The 18,405-nt window shown below is 37.3% G+C and overlaps 1 protein-coding gene across 7 annotated transcripts in view; it reads right to left on the bottom strand.

Annotated features, from left to right (window-relative positions):
• Positions 1-1,161: 1,161 nt before the first annotated feature.
• msi2b (musashi RNA-binding protein 2b) overlaps positions 1,162-18,405 on the bottom strand; it is a 248,385-nt gene continuing 231,141 nt past the window's right edge. For 3 of the 7 annotated variants that reach the window (XM_016275279.1, XM_016275287.1, XM_016275295.1), the window contains 3 exons: positions 13,862-14,041; positions 8,402-8,556; positions 1,162-4,973 (listed from right to left, as the gene is read on the bottom strand). In XM_016275279.1, the coding sequence (XP_016130765.1) occupies positions 4,932-4,973; positions 8,402-8,556; positions 13,862-14,041 (377 nt within the window). In that variant the 3' untranslated portion in view covers positions 1,162-4,931. The remainder of the gene's footprint in view (positions 4,974-8,401; positions 8,557-13,861; positions 14,042-18,405) is intronic. The other 4 variants (XM_016275302.1, XM_016275311.1, XM_016275320.1 and 1 more) reach the window with 2 other exon arrangements.

Raw genomic sequence — 18,405 nt, 5'->3', positions numbered from 1 at the left:
GATTATTTCTTAGGGACGCAAAGGCACAGATTTCGGACCCTTGCAGGCCCTTACAGAGCATATATATATGACCCACACCAGTGGCACAGCATTACTCTAATGAAGTATTTCTACAATTATTTAATATGCATCTCACTATGTGTGTAGCCTTTAACAAGTCAGAATCAAATTTACAGATGTAAACAAATGTGAGAATGAAAACAAACTTACACAAGAGCTGTTGGGCTCTGTATTCAACTTTGTGCATTTTAATCGTTGTGCATGTTCTGGCATACAATCTTTTGCAGGTATATTCATTTCTTTTGAATCACAAATCAATTGCTTGAAAAAAGTTGAAAATAAAAACCATGAGTGAAATGGTTCAAAACTCTTTTATTTTATTTTATTTATTTTTTGTATCTTTTCCAGACAAACACATTGATTTCTGGACCACAGTAGAGGATGGAAACCTTTCACAAACATTTTTTATTATTATTATCATTATTATTTGAAAATACAAATATAAAATTATACTTTCCACATCTGAGATGTGAGAGACCCCCATCCGCTTTAGTTTATTTTACAACAGGGCTTGAGCAAGCCATACAAGAAGACCTGAAAGATGCTTTCAGACATCAGTCCGTTCAGTCAGTTCTCGCGGTAAAAAGTCCGTTAACATTAAAAAATGGGCAAGTGTTAGGAATGGGCAAGGCAATCAGCGAGGCCGAGGCCTCAGGAGAAAATGCGAGACGAGTGTCAAAAAGAAGACCCTCCACCTAAAAACACCATATTGACCGTACCGTCTCCATTGAGCTACACGTCCTCGTCAGGTTTACACGACACATTCTGCAGCTAAACTACTACCGGGCCTCCTGTACATCTGCTGCAGCTCCTACACGACACATGATTCAACAGCCAATGAAATGAACAGTGTGGACTAGCATCAGTTCACCTACGATGATGAGTCATGAGGCAGTTTCAACAATTTAACAAAGAGATATATACACTATACATATATATATCAAGTATACTGTACATTAGACATTACAGTGTAGAACGTTTTGCTGCTTTATTAGTGGGATGATCGTTTTGGCCATTGCCTAGCACTTGCCGCAAAATTCAAGTTTAAATGGATACGGTAGTTCACTCCCAAAATCACTCAACACCTTCCAGGTCATTTTCTTTTTTTTTTGTTAAACCAACAATTTTCCAATGATTTAACTAGTCTAGCAAGATGTGTAACATTCATCCGCTGTAAACTGCTGTCCATGGAAAACAAAATGATGGGAACAGAGCCATGCTACCTTAAAGTCCAAGCTACAAGATCAAATTAGGGGAAAAACTGGGTAAGTTAACGGATACGAATGGAAAAGACTGTTTAAAAGAGTTGCCAGCCTTCATTTTAATCAAGAGTCACAGCAGAAGTGAAATGTGCTTCATCTACTGTTAAACATTTGCCTTAATCGCGGACCATCTAAATGTGTACCAAAGCCTAAATGGATGCTGGATACTCATCTTGTTAAGAAAGAGACGTCCAACTAAGAACAACTAACCGCCTAGCGTTGCATTTTATAAAGATGTCTTCAGGAAGAAAATGCCGTGCACGTTTCATCCCGACAGCACCTTAAAATTTCGCTCAAATGTATTGAATAAACTTGAGTTAGACACCTTTCATTAAAAGTTGTGCTGATCGTAACTGATTAGTAGAATAAAAATCTCCCTTGCGAAGGTGGCTCATGTTTGATATCCCTGAGAACAGATGTGATTCAGGAATACAGATTCAGAGTGACACTGGATTTACAGTAAAGTCAAGCTAATTAGTGTGACGTGCTGTCTGGTGTCGAATGTAGATGCTGAATTAAAATGAAAAGCTGGCAATGCAATTAAAAAGTACAAAAACAATCATATTCTATGTCCCAGGTGACTCAAAACTGAAGTATGTATTAATCTAGGCATAAAAATAAATCCAAAAAAAGGAGTATTTAAAAAAAATTAATAAATAAAAAATAGCGCCGTAGGCCACTGGGATATCAAAAACCTATGACAGTTTTATCCATATCTATAATGATTAGCCTATATCATCAGTACTTTGTTAGAACTTACTAAAAAAATATTTATGAATTTTTCATTCATGTAATAAAATCACCCTTTTCATAATTATAGCTTGCGTCCCTTTTAAAAACGAACGAAAGTAAAAACGGTTTTGCATATCTAGCGTTAGCATTTAAGGTAGTATGGCACACCCCTTTTAAAACATTCAAGGGTGGGGATCCAATTAATGCCTTGATTACAATTCTGTCGTACAGCAATTTCTTTCTCCTAGATTTCATCAGTGAGAGCTTTGGTTAGTTGAAACCATGTGAGACCAGCAAAACAGTGGAACAAAAAGGAGAAAAAAGAAGAAAGAAAAATTTCTAAGGAAATAACGCTCAGCATTTTTTGTCTTTTTGTCTTTAAATGATTATAAAGAGAAAGTTCTATCCTTACTGGTCCTACGATTGCTAATGAATACCTCTACATCTTAACATTAAGTACATAACACCTACGACTACTCACTAAAGAGAGAGTGAGATATAGAGAAAGGGCAAAACGACAAAAGGAGAATGAGAGGGGGGAAATGTGAAAAATACCAACCAAGAAGTGTATAGACCACTACACTGGCATCAAGACAGCACTCTTTTACAAGGTAAAGTCATATTCCTGTATTTTTTTTTTTTTTCTTTAACACACTACTAAAATACAATGATCAACATAAGATTACTGAATGAGGTGACAGGGAATGAAGAGAAACAATTGATAAATACAGTACATAATATCTGTATTATTGTCAGTTATATTTAGTATAATCATTAACATCCACAAAAATATTGATAAAAATCCATCCCTATTTAAATTCAAAACATGTTCGGGATAATTTTCTTTCTTTCTTTTTTTTATACGTTTGTCTTTTTTAAAACAGCTCAAACAGTTAGCACAAAGTTCTTTTCGTCTTTTTTTTCCCATTACTTTTATCACATCTCCTTCTTGAGAAAGAATCCAGCATTCTGCCTCATCTGTTAGTTTAGTGAAATGAACAAAAAAAAACAAACAAAAAATTAAATAAACGAAAATAAAATGTTTTCAACAAGATCGAATAACAGCATACATCAGTCAGTTCATATTGTAAATATCATTCATATTTCTAAATGCCATTTGTGTCTCATCAAATCCAGTCCCCACATGTACAACAAATGTGTGTAGCAGCTACTGGTTTCAATCAGCTTCAGTGTTTCTGAGGAAATTAACTATTGCTACCAATAAACTCATCTGTCATCTCTGATATTCTAGAATAAAATCCCTGGAAAGAGATTATTTAAAAGTACAGTCTTCGAATCAATGCAATCCAAGACTGGAGATTTGTAAATGTTATCCCGTGTGGAAAGAAACAAACGGCTTCCACAGCGGTCCTTCACATGACCCACGTTAGAGACTGTCAGTTCACATGTGCAAATAGAAAATGATAAATTCTCTCTCACAGTGCAATGATTTACTTAATTTCAAAACAACACTTTAATATCTTTTTCAATATCTGTCTCAGGCTAAAATAAATTAATTTGTAATCTCCTTTAAAGTAATTCTCACAGGACTGAGGTAATGGTAGAAAATATCGTTTTTTTCCTAATTGTAGAGCAATTTCAAAACATTCTGAACTATTGCCTTTGTTATTCGAATCGTTCGGATCGTGTAAAAATCTCGACACGCGCTGGGAAAAAGAAGCTCACACCAGAACGCCAAAGGAACCGCTTACATGAAATGTCTCGACACGGTTTGAAATCATAGTTCATGTGTGCTTTGGATTTTGTCGTGATTTTTTTTCTTTTGTTACAATGCTGATTTCTGTATACCTTGTAAAGTATATTGTCTTTGTAAGCTGTGCACATCTTAACGTACTATCTAATCCATATGCTGGTATGACACCTGCACAGTTGTAAAGCCGACGGTATTTACAAAGCGAGCTAACAGTGTTCGATTGAGTTTCGTCCGTACTGGGGTAAATCACGGCCTTTGTGCTACAGATGGACCTCGGTTACTGCATTGAGCCTCGAAGATATTTTTGCACTGACATATTTCGGTTTGCGCACGATACAACCTCGGTGACACCATCACAAAAATATGGTTCTCTCTCAGAAACAGTTTGACGCAGTGAACAGAATAATATATACAGTCTCAGAATTCTTTTCTTTTTAAATCTCATTTCACAAAGTATTAAAAGGAAAGCTTTTTCTTTTCTTTCTTTTTTTTTTTCATCGACAACAAAAATGACATTTATAAAAAAGGACTGTGAAAATATTGTAGTCCTCTTATTGCCCAAAATAGGTAATCATGGTTAACAAGACATCACAATAAACATAGAACAGAGCTACTAAGATTTTTTTTTTTGAGTTACCCACTCATTGCGGTTTAGGCTTGAATTAAAAATGTCACCATTTCAAGCCGAGTCATTTCAATCCGTTTTCTTGCTTGTATGAAACGTGATAGACGAGGGCTGTGAAACAAAACTGCTATGGGAATATTACTACCAAAACAAAACATGACATTTTATGTTTTCGCGCTTTACGCCCTCATCAGAGAACATTCAAGAACAATGAAGAACATCTAGAAACTCAAACAAACGTTGCTTGATTCAACGTGTACACAATAAAAGATGACTAAAATGCTTCTAAAAGGAAAAACAGTAAAGGAAAAAATCAAATAAAATTCAAGGTCAGAGCTACACTAGGATAAAATATTCAAAAGCCAGGTTTTCAGTATAGTACAGCAGATTGTTTAGTTGTTTTTTTTGTTTTTTTCTTCTTTCTGAGATGATTCAGACGTTTCGGTTTGTTCTTCGTGTGGCGCCATCTCAGCTTTAGATTCCCGTTCAGCGCTGTAGTGCTTGAAGTTTAATGGCCTTTACCTGTACACAGAACCAGTTAGAAACTCCGGCCAGTCTTCCCCGGGCCTCCTGATAAACTCTGCTGAAACAAACAGAGAAGTTGCTCAAAATTCACACATAATTTCAGGAAAATGGTGTCTGTGTGTGTGTGTAAAGTGTACTGCATCTGAGCCTTGCTGGGGACAAGTCTGAACACATTTGACTACCAAAAACATATTTTTCATTATCTTCCAATGAGAGGAAAAAAATCATCCTAAAATGATAGATTTGTATACAAATACACTACTGTTCGAAAGTATGGGGTCAGTTAGACTTTATGCAGTAATGTAATCAAAGTGACAGTACAGACATTTATAACTTTACAAAATATTTCTTTTTCAATTAAATGCTGATTTTTGAACTTTCTATTCATTAAATAATCCTGAACAAATGCATCACAGTTTTCTTATTAAACAGCACAACTGTTGTTAACATTGATAATAATACAACTGTAACACTCAAATGTAATAGGTCATAAATTAATGCACAATACACTTATTGTGCCTATATTTTAACACCTGAATGAACTGTATCAAACATTAAATCATATTGAAAGGATTGTGACCTTTGCCAGACTTTTAAAAATTGCATGACTGAAACATTGCAATATATAAATATACAAGCTACAGTGTGGAAGCAAATTAAGCAAGAAAGTTGTAATAAATTTAAAAGCGTACAAAAAAAAAAAAAAGGAATTTATAGTTTTAGGGTCATAATTATATTTACAATAAACCAAATCATACAATCCTTTAAAAGTTACACTGTTGGCCTTTTTTTACTACTACTACTAAAAATAATAATTAAAATACTTTATAAAACTTAACATACAAAAAAAAACAGACAAACAGTAGACTGACAATTACATGAACTAGAATCATTCACATAATTACATTTTAAATTTTCTGTTACATCACATACTGTATCACCACATGTAATTGTCTCCCCTTTCTGCTTCTAATCCCTATTAGCAGTGTTTACTGGAATGTTTCTAAAGCAGGTAAATACAATATTTGTAATCACTTTGAAATACTATCACTCAATGTTAATGTACATTTTTGATTATGGCAACATATAGACATTACCACAGTGATATTTAACATGTCTGTAATATATCTGCAGAAAGAATCGAGATTTGGGGGTTAAGCATGGTTTTTAGAAAGTCATTTGTTAATGCTTTAACAATTTTAAATTTCCTTTTAATGGTTGAAGGGCGAGTAGAATAATGCCACCTTAATGTACCCAGTTTAAAAAAAAATCTTATCTTGTTCACAAGCTAATTGTTTACAGTTTAACAGAAGTTACTCCCATAATTTTCGCAAGTGTCAAGGTGCGTAAGAAAATGGTGGATACATTTATAGAAAGAAATCTTTTATAAAAAAGCTTTTCAGTTTGTGAGGATGCTACAGAGGCTAACAGAAACGCCAGTCATGTCAGACAGCTGAAGAAAAAAGTCTTTCTTCCTCTAGAACACTGTCAATCACTAGTGAGATGTTCTGAGGGTTTGAGGCCAACCTAAATTTGACTCTATTTAGGTTAGAAAAACTCCATCTGAAAGTCAAGCACAAGGTGACATTGTTATTCTGAAAATCCCGTTTAGATTTAATGAGTGCCCGGTCTGTTTTGCAAACTGTACTTAAGGGCAGAAGAGAGAGAGAGAAAAAAAGTAATTTGCTTTTCCTCACAAACAAGAGATTGGAGGGGCATTGAAAGCAGAATGAATCAGAGGTGTGTGCAGATGGGCAATAAACAGTGTCCTCACATACAAAGGCTCTTATTCATTTTTCCAGCAGATCTGGACGGCGGTTCAAAAAACGTCCGGAGCCGGTAATTCCCTCGGCAGCTTGTGATTTAGTGCGGCCTCCCTCATCAACCCCCCTGCGAGTCAGCCCTGCTCCTTTTCTCTTCCGCCTGACTCCTGCTCCATCTCTCTGCTCCATTAAAGGTTAAAAACGAATGCACGGAAGGAATAAATGAATGCCTATGGCTTCAAAGGGCAAGACAACATATTCTTATGACAGGGTTTCTCACAAGAGTTGATTATCGCCTTATTGATTTACATATGCACTTTGTGTGGGGGACCTTTCAAAGGCTGCCTCTGGTATGCCCATCATCTGCTCGAAAAATAAAAAAGCCATTGTGTGCGGGAAACAAAATACCGGGTTGAAAATGAGAGAAGAACTAATTGTGAGATTTCTGTCCTCCGGGCTGGCACATGAACAAAAGCACACTGACACATCACACTGCTGCTGACAGCCGGTACAAGTTCACAGTTTGTTATCCTGAAGTTGACAGAGAGAGAGAGGAATGCTGGTGGGAATGCAGAAATGTTAGCAATGCTAAAACCAACGCTATCTAACTTGAGCTATTTGCCAGGGCACCTGCTTTGCACTAATGAGACTGTGATTTCACATTTTTCAGCCTTCAAAAGAGAAGTTTTTATAGCCTTAATCCTGATTATTAGTATGGGTAAAACATGCACATCTATCACACATTTGGACCCATTGCAACCTAATGCATCTGAGATGATTTATTTAGTACTTTTTCACATGTATTTGCTTCTTTTGATTTCACATATCACACATTCTTTTAGTCCTATTAGTTGTGTTAGAATTATTTATTCCTTCAACACAAATTAATTTTAAAATATATTAGCTAATTCATTTATTAGCTAGACAATGATGTGGAGGGAATTCATTAAAAAGATGCACCACTTTTGTGCAAGGTATTTCAGTGTAAAAAAGTGTATTTAAAATGATCATTCTTTTTGTACAAGCATGCCTCATTTCTGGGCAAATTGCAACAGGATTCTATTTAAATAGAATTTTATTTTGTATGATGCATGAATTAAGTTAGGTATACAGTAAAAAAGTTATGAATAAAGATTATTAGAGTATGTTTTACAAGAAAATACTAGTCAGTGTTTTTTGCTGTTTCTTTGTAATTATTTGTAAAATCTACTAAACATTTCTGAGTGAAAAATGCTTCAAAGATATTTTTTCGGCTGCATTTGGGACTGCAAAATTGTGAACTGTGCCATGCAAATTGTATTCAGCTCATTTTGTGGGCATATTTGCACTATTACACAATTACGTGAACTGAGGGCTAAAACAAATCTGACATCAAGTGCAAATACGCTATAATACTGATTATAAATATGCTACAATATAAAAATGCTAAAATGTTATTTTTAGTGAATTCCCTCTTGATGTTTAAACATATTCAACTAGTTTAAATGTCAACACAATTCAGTCGACTAGGAATTTGATCAACCTGCTGAGCCAATTGCTTGCTTTCCAAAGGAACTTTCAATCTGGACTTTTTCCAGTCAAACTATGGCAAAGAATATTCACTCAATAAAAACTACAATAGCAGCTACATGAGTCTAAAAGCGCTAACTCGGGCAAGGTGGTGAATGAATTAGGTGGCACAGAACAGAGAAACAGTGATGGAGGTGAACAGGGTACTTACAGCAATGCTGTGTCCGAAGCCAGAGCCGGGCTGGGGACTAGCAGCGCTAATGTAGTTGCCCACACCGGAGTCCTGGCTGGTGGGGCCATACAGGTCAGCCACTGGCCCGGGACTGCTGGCTCCAGGAAAGGCTCCAGGCCGGGGTGGGTTGGTGCCTGCCGGAGAAGCGGCCATGCCAACAGTGATGTGAGCAAGGTTGCTAGTCAGGACTGCTGGTGTGTAATACGACTAACAAGCTTAGCACAAGCATGCACTATAAGCACAAAACATCATATTTTGAAAGGATGTTGTGTGTGTATGTTTATACTGCCTGAGGTTTTTCAGGAATAGAGGCCAAATGTCTTCTTTACGGTTCATCCAAAAGGAATGAAATGAAAAATAAAGAAGCTGGTCATCAATTCTTGCAGATAAACACACACACACACACACACTGCATAACACAAACTAGTCAGCTATACTTCAAACTAGCGACAACTGCAGCAATACATCTCATCATTCATGCAGATGAAAGTACGCTTATGTGTGTCAGACGCATCTTGCCAGCATTCACCTGGCATGCATGCTACTCAGGTAGGTTTTAGGTGAGCTGGACTGCTGTGTGATGGAGTGATGTTTAAAAGTGTGAGTCAGAATGAATTGCTTCCTTGCAGGTTCCTTTCACTATCATAACCTCCCCCTCTCTCCGCTCTCATACACTCCCTTTCCCCCAATCTCATATCAAGTACTCTACACCCATCCTCCTTCAAATTTGACTGCCGGTTCTTCAGTCCCTTTCTGAAAATTGCACGGGGGATTTTGCCACAACACACCCTATCTAATCAACACCTGTCATTGAGAAAGTGGTCTCTCCTCCTCCTCAATTTTTATTTTTATTTTTTAAATATATACGGTGGTGATTATCTGGCAGTTAGCGTCAGGGGGCTATCAGGCCTAGCAGCTGCCTGGAAACCAGGAAATTGCTGAGGGTGTCTTGGGTAAAACGCATTGAAGACTGAATCATGGAGTTTCCTCTCCACTGCGAGCGTGACTCCACTTTTGCTGAAGCTACATTTGAGTCTGAAAGCAGAAACTGTTGAAGATGAAGCCTGGAAGACGAAATGAAACCCTCACCAAGCACAAATTGCAAGTAAAACTTGACTTTGGTGAATAAATAAAATGTTGCTGGGTCATTTTGCTTAGAGATTCAACATAAAATATATTTTAAGTCAAATTGTAAAAATTATAGTTTAGCCCTCGCTGATGTAAGTGACATGGGCAATTCTAATCAAAGATGTTGCCATGTACACGTTTTATTCAAATAACTTGTGGAATCGGAAGTTTATCAAAGTTTTAATAAAGTTGTCTCTAGAACTAACATTCAAACACACAAAACAAACATATGAGAAATGATGTGTTGGCATGTTTTTATGACAGATGCCGTTTCACCAACAGACACAATCAAACTAATTTCAAAGGACAAACAGCTATTGGCCGTTTATGATATCCAACTGTCAAAAGTTTGAAAAACATTTTAATAATTAAAAAAAAAAGCAAAATAGAGTTTCATGGTTAGAAATATTTAAGTTAGGTAAGATTTCTCAATTGACAAAAAAACCTGTTCTAAATAAAAAAACAAACTAGACATTTTGTAACTAACTGAAACAAGTTTAAGCACTAAGATTACTAACTAGAAATAAATAAAAACTAAACCTAAACTAAAACTAAAGCTGAAATAATAATATTAATAGTAATATTTAAAAAAGCATACATATTATAGCACATAAATAATACTAAAATAACACTGATTTTCAGATGTGAGGATTCTGGCTGCAAAGTTTGTTTCCCGAAGTCAGAAACACACAGCAGAAATACTGACAAATGTGCAAAAGGAGCAAGGAGGGGCTGGGGGGTTTTGGAGGGAAAATTACAATTAGACTAATTATATCAGACCACTTGAGCCATGGCTGCTGTCATTTGCACATGACCCCTCCATTTCATTGCTGTTGAGAGGCGAATTAAGTAAAATAAAAACAAATGCATGAATTCAATTAAATGAATGCTCTCAGAAACTTTGAGGCCCCTTGCTGTGCCATGCTCAATTTTTCTCCTACGCGCGGCCCTCTATGACACTTCCATTAATAAGCGAATATTAAATCAAGTTCCTCCACAGGCCTTCAGATCAGTTTCCATTGAAGGGGGAGTCTATTACTGCAGCAGCCTCCAAAAAACTCAGGAGGGTAAAAGATATCTGTGTGAATGGAATATTAGCATGGAGGGCTCATGTAAGACAGCAAATACGTTAGATAGGGGGCAATATGCCGCCGTGGGTGAAATTGAACGAGGCAGACTCACACAATCCGTCTGCTTTTCACACAAATGAGAACACAGACAACAGGAGAGGTGAGCGGCTCTACAGTCAGAGCTCTCACTTCTAAATGGCAGTGTATCAAAATAGCGTTAGCTACTTCTAGGGATGATGGGAAAGCATGTATATCCACAGCTAGATCTGTGAGGAAGGGAAAATGGATGTTGCTAGTGTACCCCCTGTTTGCAGCTAGCCCACTATGATGCAAAATATGATGCATAATTAGCAAGGGATAACAAATTGACATAATTACAGTCCTGGAAAGTAATGGGTAAATAATTTAGTAATTAGTATTTTTGTCTTGTTTTTAAGTTTAAAAAAAGAGAGAGAAAAAGGAAAAATACCAAAACATCTTTAAAAAAAAGATTTTACTTTAGAAGCAAACCTAAAAAATAGAAAAATAAACATTTAAAAATAAATAATAAATAAGATTATTTTAATAATATAATCATATATAATAGTATATCCTGAATTACACTTTCTTTTCAATAAAATTCTGATTCATATTTTAATCATATTAATAATAATAAAAAACAATAATAATAACATGACCAAAAAAGAAAACACTTAATTCAAGATATTGTTTTTGAACAACAGCAACAATATTTCTTTTTCTTTACATTTACAATTTTGCTTTTCAGGTAAATTAATTTCAAGTTCAAGTTCATGTTTATTATAAAGCACATTTAAAAACAACAAGTGTTGTACCAAAATGCAAAATGTAAACATTAAGCAATATAAAAAGCAAAAAACCTAGCTCATAAAATAAAGATAGAACATAAAGATAAACCATAAACAACTAAGAAACCCCTATATTCTCAAGCAACATCATAGGCTAAAGAGAATAAATGAGTATAATATATCCATCTTAGTTTTGTTGTTGTTGTTTACTGGAAAACAAAAAACTAAGCAATACAAAACTAAAACAAAAATACTGATTAAAATAATTTTGGTGGTCAATATTTCAGGAATTGAGCAAGCACAGTATAAAGCCTCAGGGCATCTGCAGGGTGTCAGACAAACAATGACATACTTCCTAAGTTCTCCTAAGTGTTAACTTCCATCTTGAAATCGTTCTTGGACTGATCTGGATCAAAGCTTACACAGTCAAATCAGCCTTTCCCTTGTCACGAATAAAGGCTTCTAAAATAAGAGGGGGAAACCAGCACACTGTAAGTGACAGGCCTGGTTAGCATCACATCCAGAGCTATGATTGGTTTCAGTATTCCCAATAGACCAGCGCTAATAAGACATGTTGATTCGCTGAAGCCATCAATGGGGATGTGCTCATCAACAGATTAGGAAATTGCTTTTGTAGCTCAATACTGCTGTGAAATGAATTCATACACACTACCAACTATGATGGATTTATTAAAAAAAACTCCTATTATGTGCCTAAGATCATGCAATAATTTAAAATTACATTTACAGAAAAAAAGGAAAGTGCTGCCAAAAGGACACATCTTGGAGGTCAAGTACAGTATATTGCTCACATGGTTGAAAGAAATGTAGAGAACATTATAATCGGCAACCGCCAATACCATCAACATTCCTTGGCATTCCCTAACCAGAAACAGTCTGGTTGCTGGCGTGGATGCCTAATCCACACATGCCTTAATGTCTGCAAGACAGTTTATTAGCCATTATCATGGCTCTTGACGGCACTATTTTTCCTTTTTTTCGCCAAGATGTGTCTTGTTTATTGTCAAGATCTCAAAACTGCCTTCCTTTGAACTACAGGCTACTGAATATAAAGTGGAGCACTACTGTTTTAAGAAGGCCGAACATCAGTTCAGTGGTACACTACCATGAAGCATTAAAAAATATGCCAAGTGTTTGGAAATAGCAAAATTCTTCCCTTTAAATGTGCTGTCAAAACAAGACGTCTTTTCATCCATGCTACACACTCTTGCTATTTTCACTATTTTATCATTCTATATCCAGTGACCACAAAAAGTATTTGAACACTTAAGCCACATTTAAAATGCCTGAACTTATTTGCATTAGATAACAAAACAGCAAACCAAGAGGATTTTTTTTCTTGCTTCATCTGAGATTTCTATGGAACTGTTCCACTAACATTTGACAACCAGAAAGTACCCAAATACTTGAAGTCTCTTCAAGTTTAATCAAGTGTTTTATCATTTAAAACCTCACAAACTTATTTTTATGAAATATTTTGCTTGTAAAGTGTGCTTGTTCTATCCGTCTTTAGAATAAATGCCACTTGGGTTTGTCATTTTGCGTGTACTGCAATGACATTCATTTATTTTAAAAGGATAGTTCACCCACATATGAACATTCTGTCATCATTTACTCACGCTCATGTTGTTCCAAACCTGAAACCTGTATGACATTTTTTCCTCCCATCAGAACACAAAACAGGAAACATTTCTCAATATCTTCTTTTGTTCCACAGGAGAACCTATGTCACACAGGTTTGGAATGACACAAGGGTGACTAAATGATGACAGAATTTTCATTTTTGGGTGAACTATCCGTTTAAGTGTCTAAATACATTTTGGAGCCACTGTATGTGTGAACAAACAGAATGCATACAGAACAAAAAGAAAAGGGATGCATTAACAATACATCTAAATATGTGATACTTTGTCCAAATGCGGCAACTAACCGATACAATCAACTTCCAACAAATGGCTTGTCATTTTATACTCATGTACATGACGTTGGATGTTTGGATATCATTTATCACATGCCAGCAGGCTGACAGTTGAGCGGTATGGAGCCGATGGGTGTGTAATACATATATACGTGTCTGGGTATGCACTGCAGGAGATATGAACTGGCAAGCATGAACGCATACGTCACATCTCCCGGTTAATTGCACAGGGATTGTGAGCGCAGCCAAATCGCATATATCTCGACAGTACATACACATTAGCGGCCACGTATATACACTCCCTCAAATCCACAGGCGAAATGACAATGCTACCACAATTCAACATGCAGCAAACTGCAAGGATGCACAAATCCCTCGCTTTCCCTTCTCATCTGTCCCCTCTCTCTCTTTCTCTCTTGTTTTAATGAATGGCAGGGTGATGAATAAACTGCATGAATCAAATCAATCATTGAATGAAGGAGAGGCGGGTACACACCTGGGCTCTTATACTGATCCGGGCTGGCCAGGTGCTGGAGAGGGGAGTTGCAGGCTGATGTGGCATGCTCGCTTTGCAGCAGCTGAGCCGCCTGGGGGCCCAGGGAGCCATAGTCCGCAAAGGAGAAGGGGGGCCCCCGTTGGTCGCTTGGCGAGGAATAGAAACCGTAATCGGGGAAGCCTGGGAGATACAGTACAGGGGAGGAGGAGGAAGGGAGGAGGAGGAGGAGGGATGGGACTCCATCATTGGGGGAAATAGGACTTTGCATAGTAATGTTATGAGGCAATGCTTAATATCTGACTTGCATGGTTGTACAATGCAGCGTGCACTGGGAAGATAGATGGTGAGTTTGTAAAGCCACATCTTGCTGTTTCCCCTCAGTGTGACTGTGTGTGTGAATGTTACAGTGAGTGTGTGAAGACCACCACTTTACACTATAATGCTATAAATACTTGGGTTTGCTGCAGATGGAGATACTGACATGCTACAGATCAAATAAGCAAACAGAAGTCATGGTTTTAAAAAAACCTTTTGATGATTACATAAAAACTGACTGACCTTAATAGATGTTCTGAGAAAGGAACGCTCATCATTTGAAATGCTAATTTGGATTCAGCATTCACAAATACATCAAGCAGTAAAATAACTAGAATACTACTGTCTGGTATTCTTGTTATTTGGTTAACATTTTTAACCAAACTACAAAGCATGTTTTGAATCATGTCATCCTCTTTATGAGAGTTATAAAATGTGGTTAATTTTTCTTTAATGTGTCAAAATATTTACAAATATAAGAATATTTAATTGTGTGTGTGAGTACGTGTGTGTTTGTGTCAGTTTGTTGACCAAACTATTATGAATACAAGTATACTTTTAAATATTACATACAGTGGCCTTTTGAATAGTAAGGTCACATTAAAGAAATGTATGAATGTCATTGCAATAGATATCAAAATGTCTATTTATTTTAAAATAAAAGGAAATTAAATACTTCTCAAAAATATTTGATGCTACTTTGTTTGATATGTCATACATAATGCAATAATATTCAGACATTTAAAAGTGTGACTTCAGCATCTAAATATTTTTGGGGCCACTGTACACAAACAAATATATAAATAAAATTATATGCTAATTCTCAAAATGTTGCTTGCAAACATGTGATGAAAAACAACTATTACATAACCAAACTCAAGTCTGTCACTCTCTGTGTGAAAAGCAGACAAATATGAGATGATGTAACCTTGTAGCTTAGAAGAAGACCTGAAAATTATCCATAGTTGATGGGGTGTAATTAAGCTGACCCCGTCCTGCACTGCCTGCTGTTGTTACAGACGTAGAACTGTGAACTTGAGGGAAGGTGTTAAAGAGAGGGATGGAAAGAACTCACAGAACACCAGTGTACCTGCGCTAACTGTTTATAAATAGTCAATATAGTCCCTTTGCTAGAGTTTTATCTCAGTCAAACTATCAGCCCAGAGAACATCTCATTAGAGCAGCCTTGGTGAGGAACTACATTCGATTCTTCTTCCTTTTCCTCTGCTTTAATTAGTTTCAGAGATCTCAGATATACACAGCAGAACAAATGAGGTCTATGCCAGCCTACATTTAAGAAGAGTTGAGGGAGTGATAAAGAAATATAAAGAAAAGAAAAGAGAAAGGAAAGTTGATTCTCTCACAGGCTGTAGCTGCGCTGCTCTGACCTTCTCCAATCACTCATTAATTATCCACCGCTAGTCTGCTGACTGCTCACCTCAGCCCAAACCTTGAGTCTGCTCTAATGGAAAAACAACAATGGCTGCATTTTTGGTCACCAAACACATCTATTAAAGACCCAGAGACGTGTTGCTATTGCTTATGCCCTACATGACCTAAAGTATGTGGACACTAGTGTGAATCTCAAACAAAAATATTTGTAAACAAAGGGTTTTTTAAGTCACACTGTAAATATACTCTTTTACAACAACTCACGTAATCAAATTAAGTCTTTTAAGTCTTCACAAGGACCATTTTCATGTTGATTTTAAATTAATACATAAAATGTTTGAATATTTTGTTTAATTAGGAACTGGTCAAATAAAATGGTGTTTTCACGGCTTAAACTGACTAAATTAATGAATATGACATAAATATTACAAACTGAAATCTCCCATAAAAAGTAGAATGAGGTGACCCAAAGCAACGTCCATAAGAATGTAGATGTGTAGTTTTTGAAATGTTCAACAAGCATATACAGGTGTGGTGTTTGCCGTCGACACATTTTTGGCTATGCATTATACCTTTCTCAGGCGCCTTTCCAAGAAAAAGCTAAATAAAATGTTGCAAATTCCTGTTTTTGCATTCTGTTTCAGAAAGTGCCAAAACACACTAGAGAAATTCATAGGCACAAGCACTGGAAAGATGCTTACGAACAGTAAACAGAAACGAGCATGAAAATCCTCGTCCTGCCAGTACCTACACTCCCAAACGCGAATAAATCACAGATACATCCCGACGTTCAAGCTCTCTCCCGCTAACTGCGCAAAAACTGAGGAAATGCCTGAGGTATGCTCAGAATCTTCAAGTGTTTCGGCTTCCCGGAGAGGAGGGGAAAGCCCACTCCAGCACACACATCTTTAATCATTTAAGGAAAGCAACCAAAAATGCACTTAGGCTGAATCCATTTTTGATGGGCCTCTCTAATAGATGGGCGTCCTTGAGGTTCAAAGGGAACCCTGGACGCGCCTCTTAATTAGACAAGCTGCCATCCCGTCCTGTTTCCCCTCATCCTCCTAATTAGATCTTTAACAACAAACAAATGAAGACCTTTTACAGGCGCGTGTGGCACGTCCTGCCTCGTCCCCGCCAAGAAAGGGGGGCACAGAGACGTCCTTTTTGTCTAACGCTCTCCGGCCCCGCCGCACACAACAATGGCTGGGTCCTGCCGCAATTTGCATAAATATTCTGCCTAATGTCCGTGGAGCGGGAACAGCGGGACGCAAAATATGACATTACCGCACATACAACAAACACACCTGGTTTCTTTGTTTGCATTGACAGCATTGAAAATTAGATCTGTTTTAATGCGGTGGCAGGAAAGGTCTTATCTAATAACGGCCTGCAGAAATTACGTTTATTATCCAGGTAGATCACGTCCAATGACAGTGCTATCTGAAGCAGAAACATGGAATAAAACGCAGTTAAAAAGTGCCCATTTACTGTCTATAGAGAAAGCCATCTGGTGGAATAGGGCTGCTTGATTACCTTCGCCGGCTAATTCTCTCTCTCTGAGCGCATGCAAATGATTCACTTTGACCAAGTGGAAGTGAGGAAAAAAAAAAAGTGGAGCTAAATTAAACACTGCCATTTTTAAACATCAAAAGTTGCCACAATAATGGCTCCTCCATGATGTTCCACGGTATTGTACGCTGCCAATCAGACAGAGAATAGCACTCTGAATGTTTTATGCCTCTGTGAATAACTCCGGGATGAAGCAAGGACACAGGGTGTGAGTTTTGTGTGCGTCTATGTGTGTCCTTCCATTAATAGGGACTGCGAACGCTTTCTTAAACTGCAACCCCACAGTCAAACTACACAAAAAGCTTAATATCTTCTCTTCTCCTTCCACAAAAACAAATACCGAACTGTGTTGTGTACCACGGGCCTCTCCCCTTCGCTCAAAGAGAAATCTAATTACTCTATAATGGCAGGTTTGGGGGGAGCGTGTACATCGTTGACAGGTGATAGATGCGTAAACTCACTTCCCCCGACTTGATGAATAGCGGTACAGAAACGTGAAGTTTTCGTTCATGGTGGGTGTACGACAGCACCTCGTCTATTCATCATTCCGCCTCTGTGAGCCGCACGGAGGCCCATGAACACACTCCGAGGTCGTGTCTGAACAGCTGGGAGTAGGTCATCCAGATGTGCCTTTGTCTGGGCAACATCTGCACTGAGCCCGGACCCCCAGTAAGGGGAGGGATGCGGGGCCGACATGAGAGCGAGCTCGGAATGGATGCACTCTGGAAGGTTGTCAACCACACCATTACGAGGCCCCATCTGGGTGCTTCAGAGCCGTTGCTGAGATGAAAGCACTGGTTGCTTTTTACCCCCCCCCCCCAATCCCAATGCTGCAGCTTTGTGCTATTATACATAATATCTGTCAGAGCAGCATCAAGAAACAGATACATAAATACATGAATACGTAAATAAGAGGCCCTTTTATCAGCTGTTTAATGAACAGAGAGCGGCAATTTGTCACCGCTACATACATCAACACAGTGGCGGATAGTCTTTTTTCTAGTAGCATTAAAGTCAGGACCGCATCAGTCGACAGCCAGTGCAATATTAAGACAGTGGTCAATATAATAAGTTTAATCAAATCAATTAAGAGCTATTTTAAATTAATTATACAGTCGGTTTAACAGTCAGAGAGTCACAAGTAAGGAGTAAGACCTTGACAGCAATACAATTTTCTGGTTAAACATATCTCGTATCAAACTGAGATTTTCTGTCCTGAATTACTCCTTATTTGTCAAAATGGACAGTAACTGTGAATGCTAGCC

The sequence above is a fragment of the Sinocyclocheilus grahami genome, unplaced genomic scaffold (assembly GCF_001515645.1).
Source record: "Sinocyclocheilus grahami isolate Dianchi unplaced genomic scaffold, SAMN03320097.WGS_v1.1 scaffold6.1, whole genome shotgun sequence".
Taxonomy (NCBI): Eukaryota; Metazoa; Chordata; class Actinopteri; order Cypriniformes; family Cyprinidae; genus Sinocyclocheilus; species Sinocyclocheilus grahami.
This window is presented reverse-complemented; position numbering and strand designations above follow the sequence as displayed.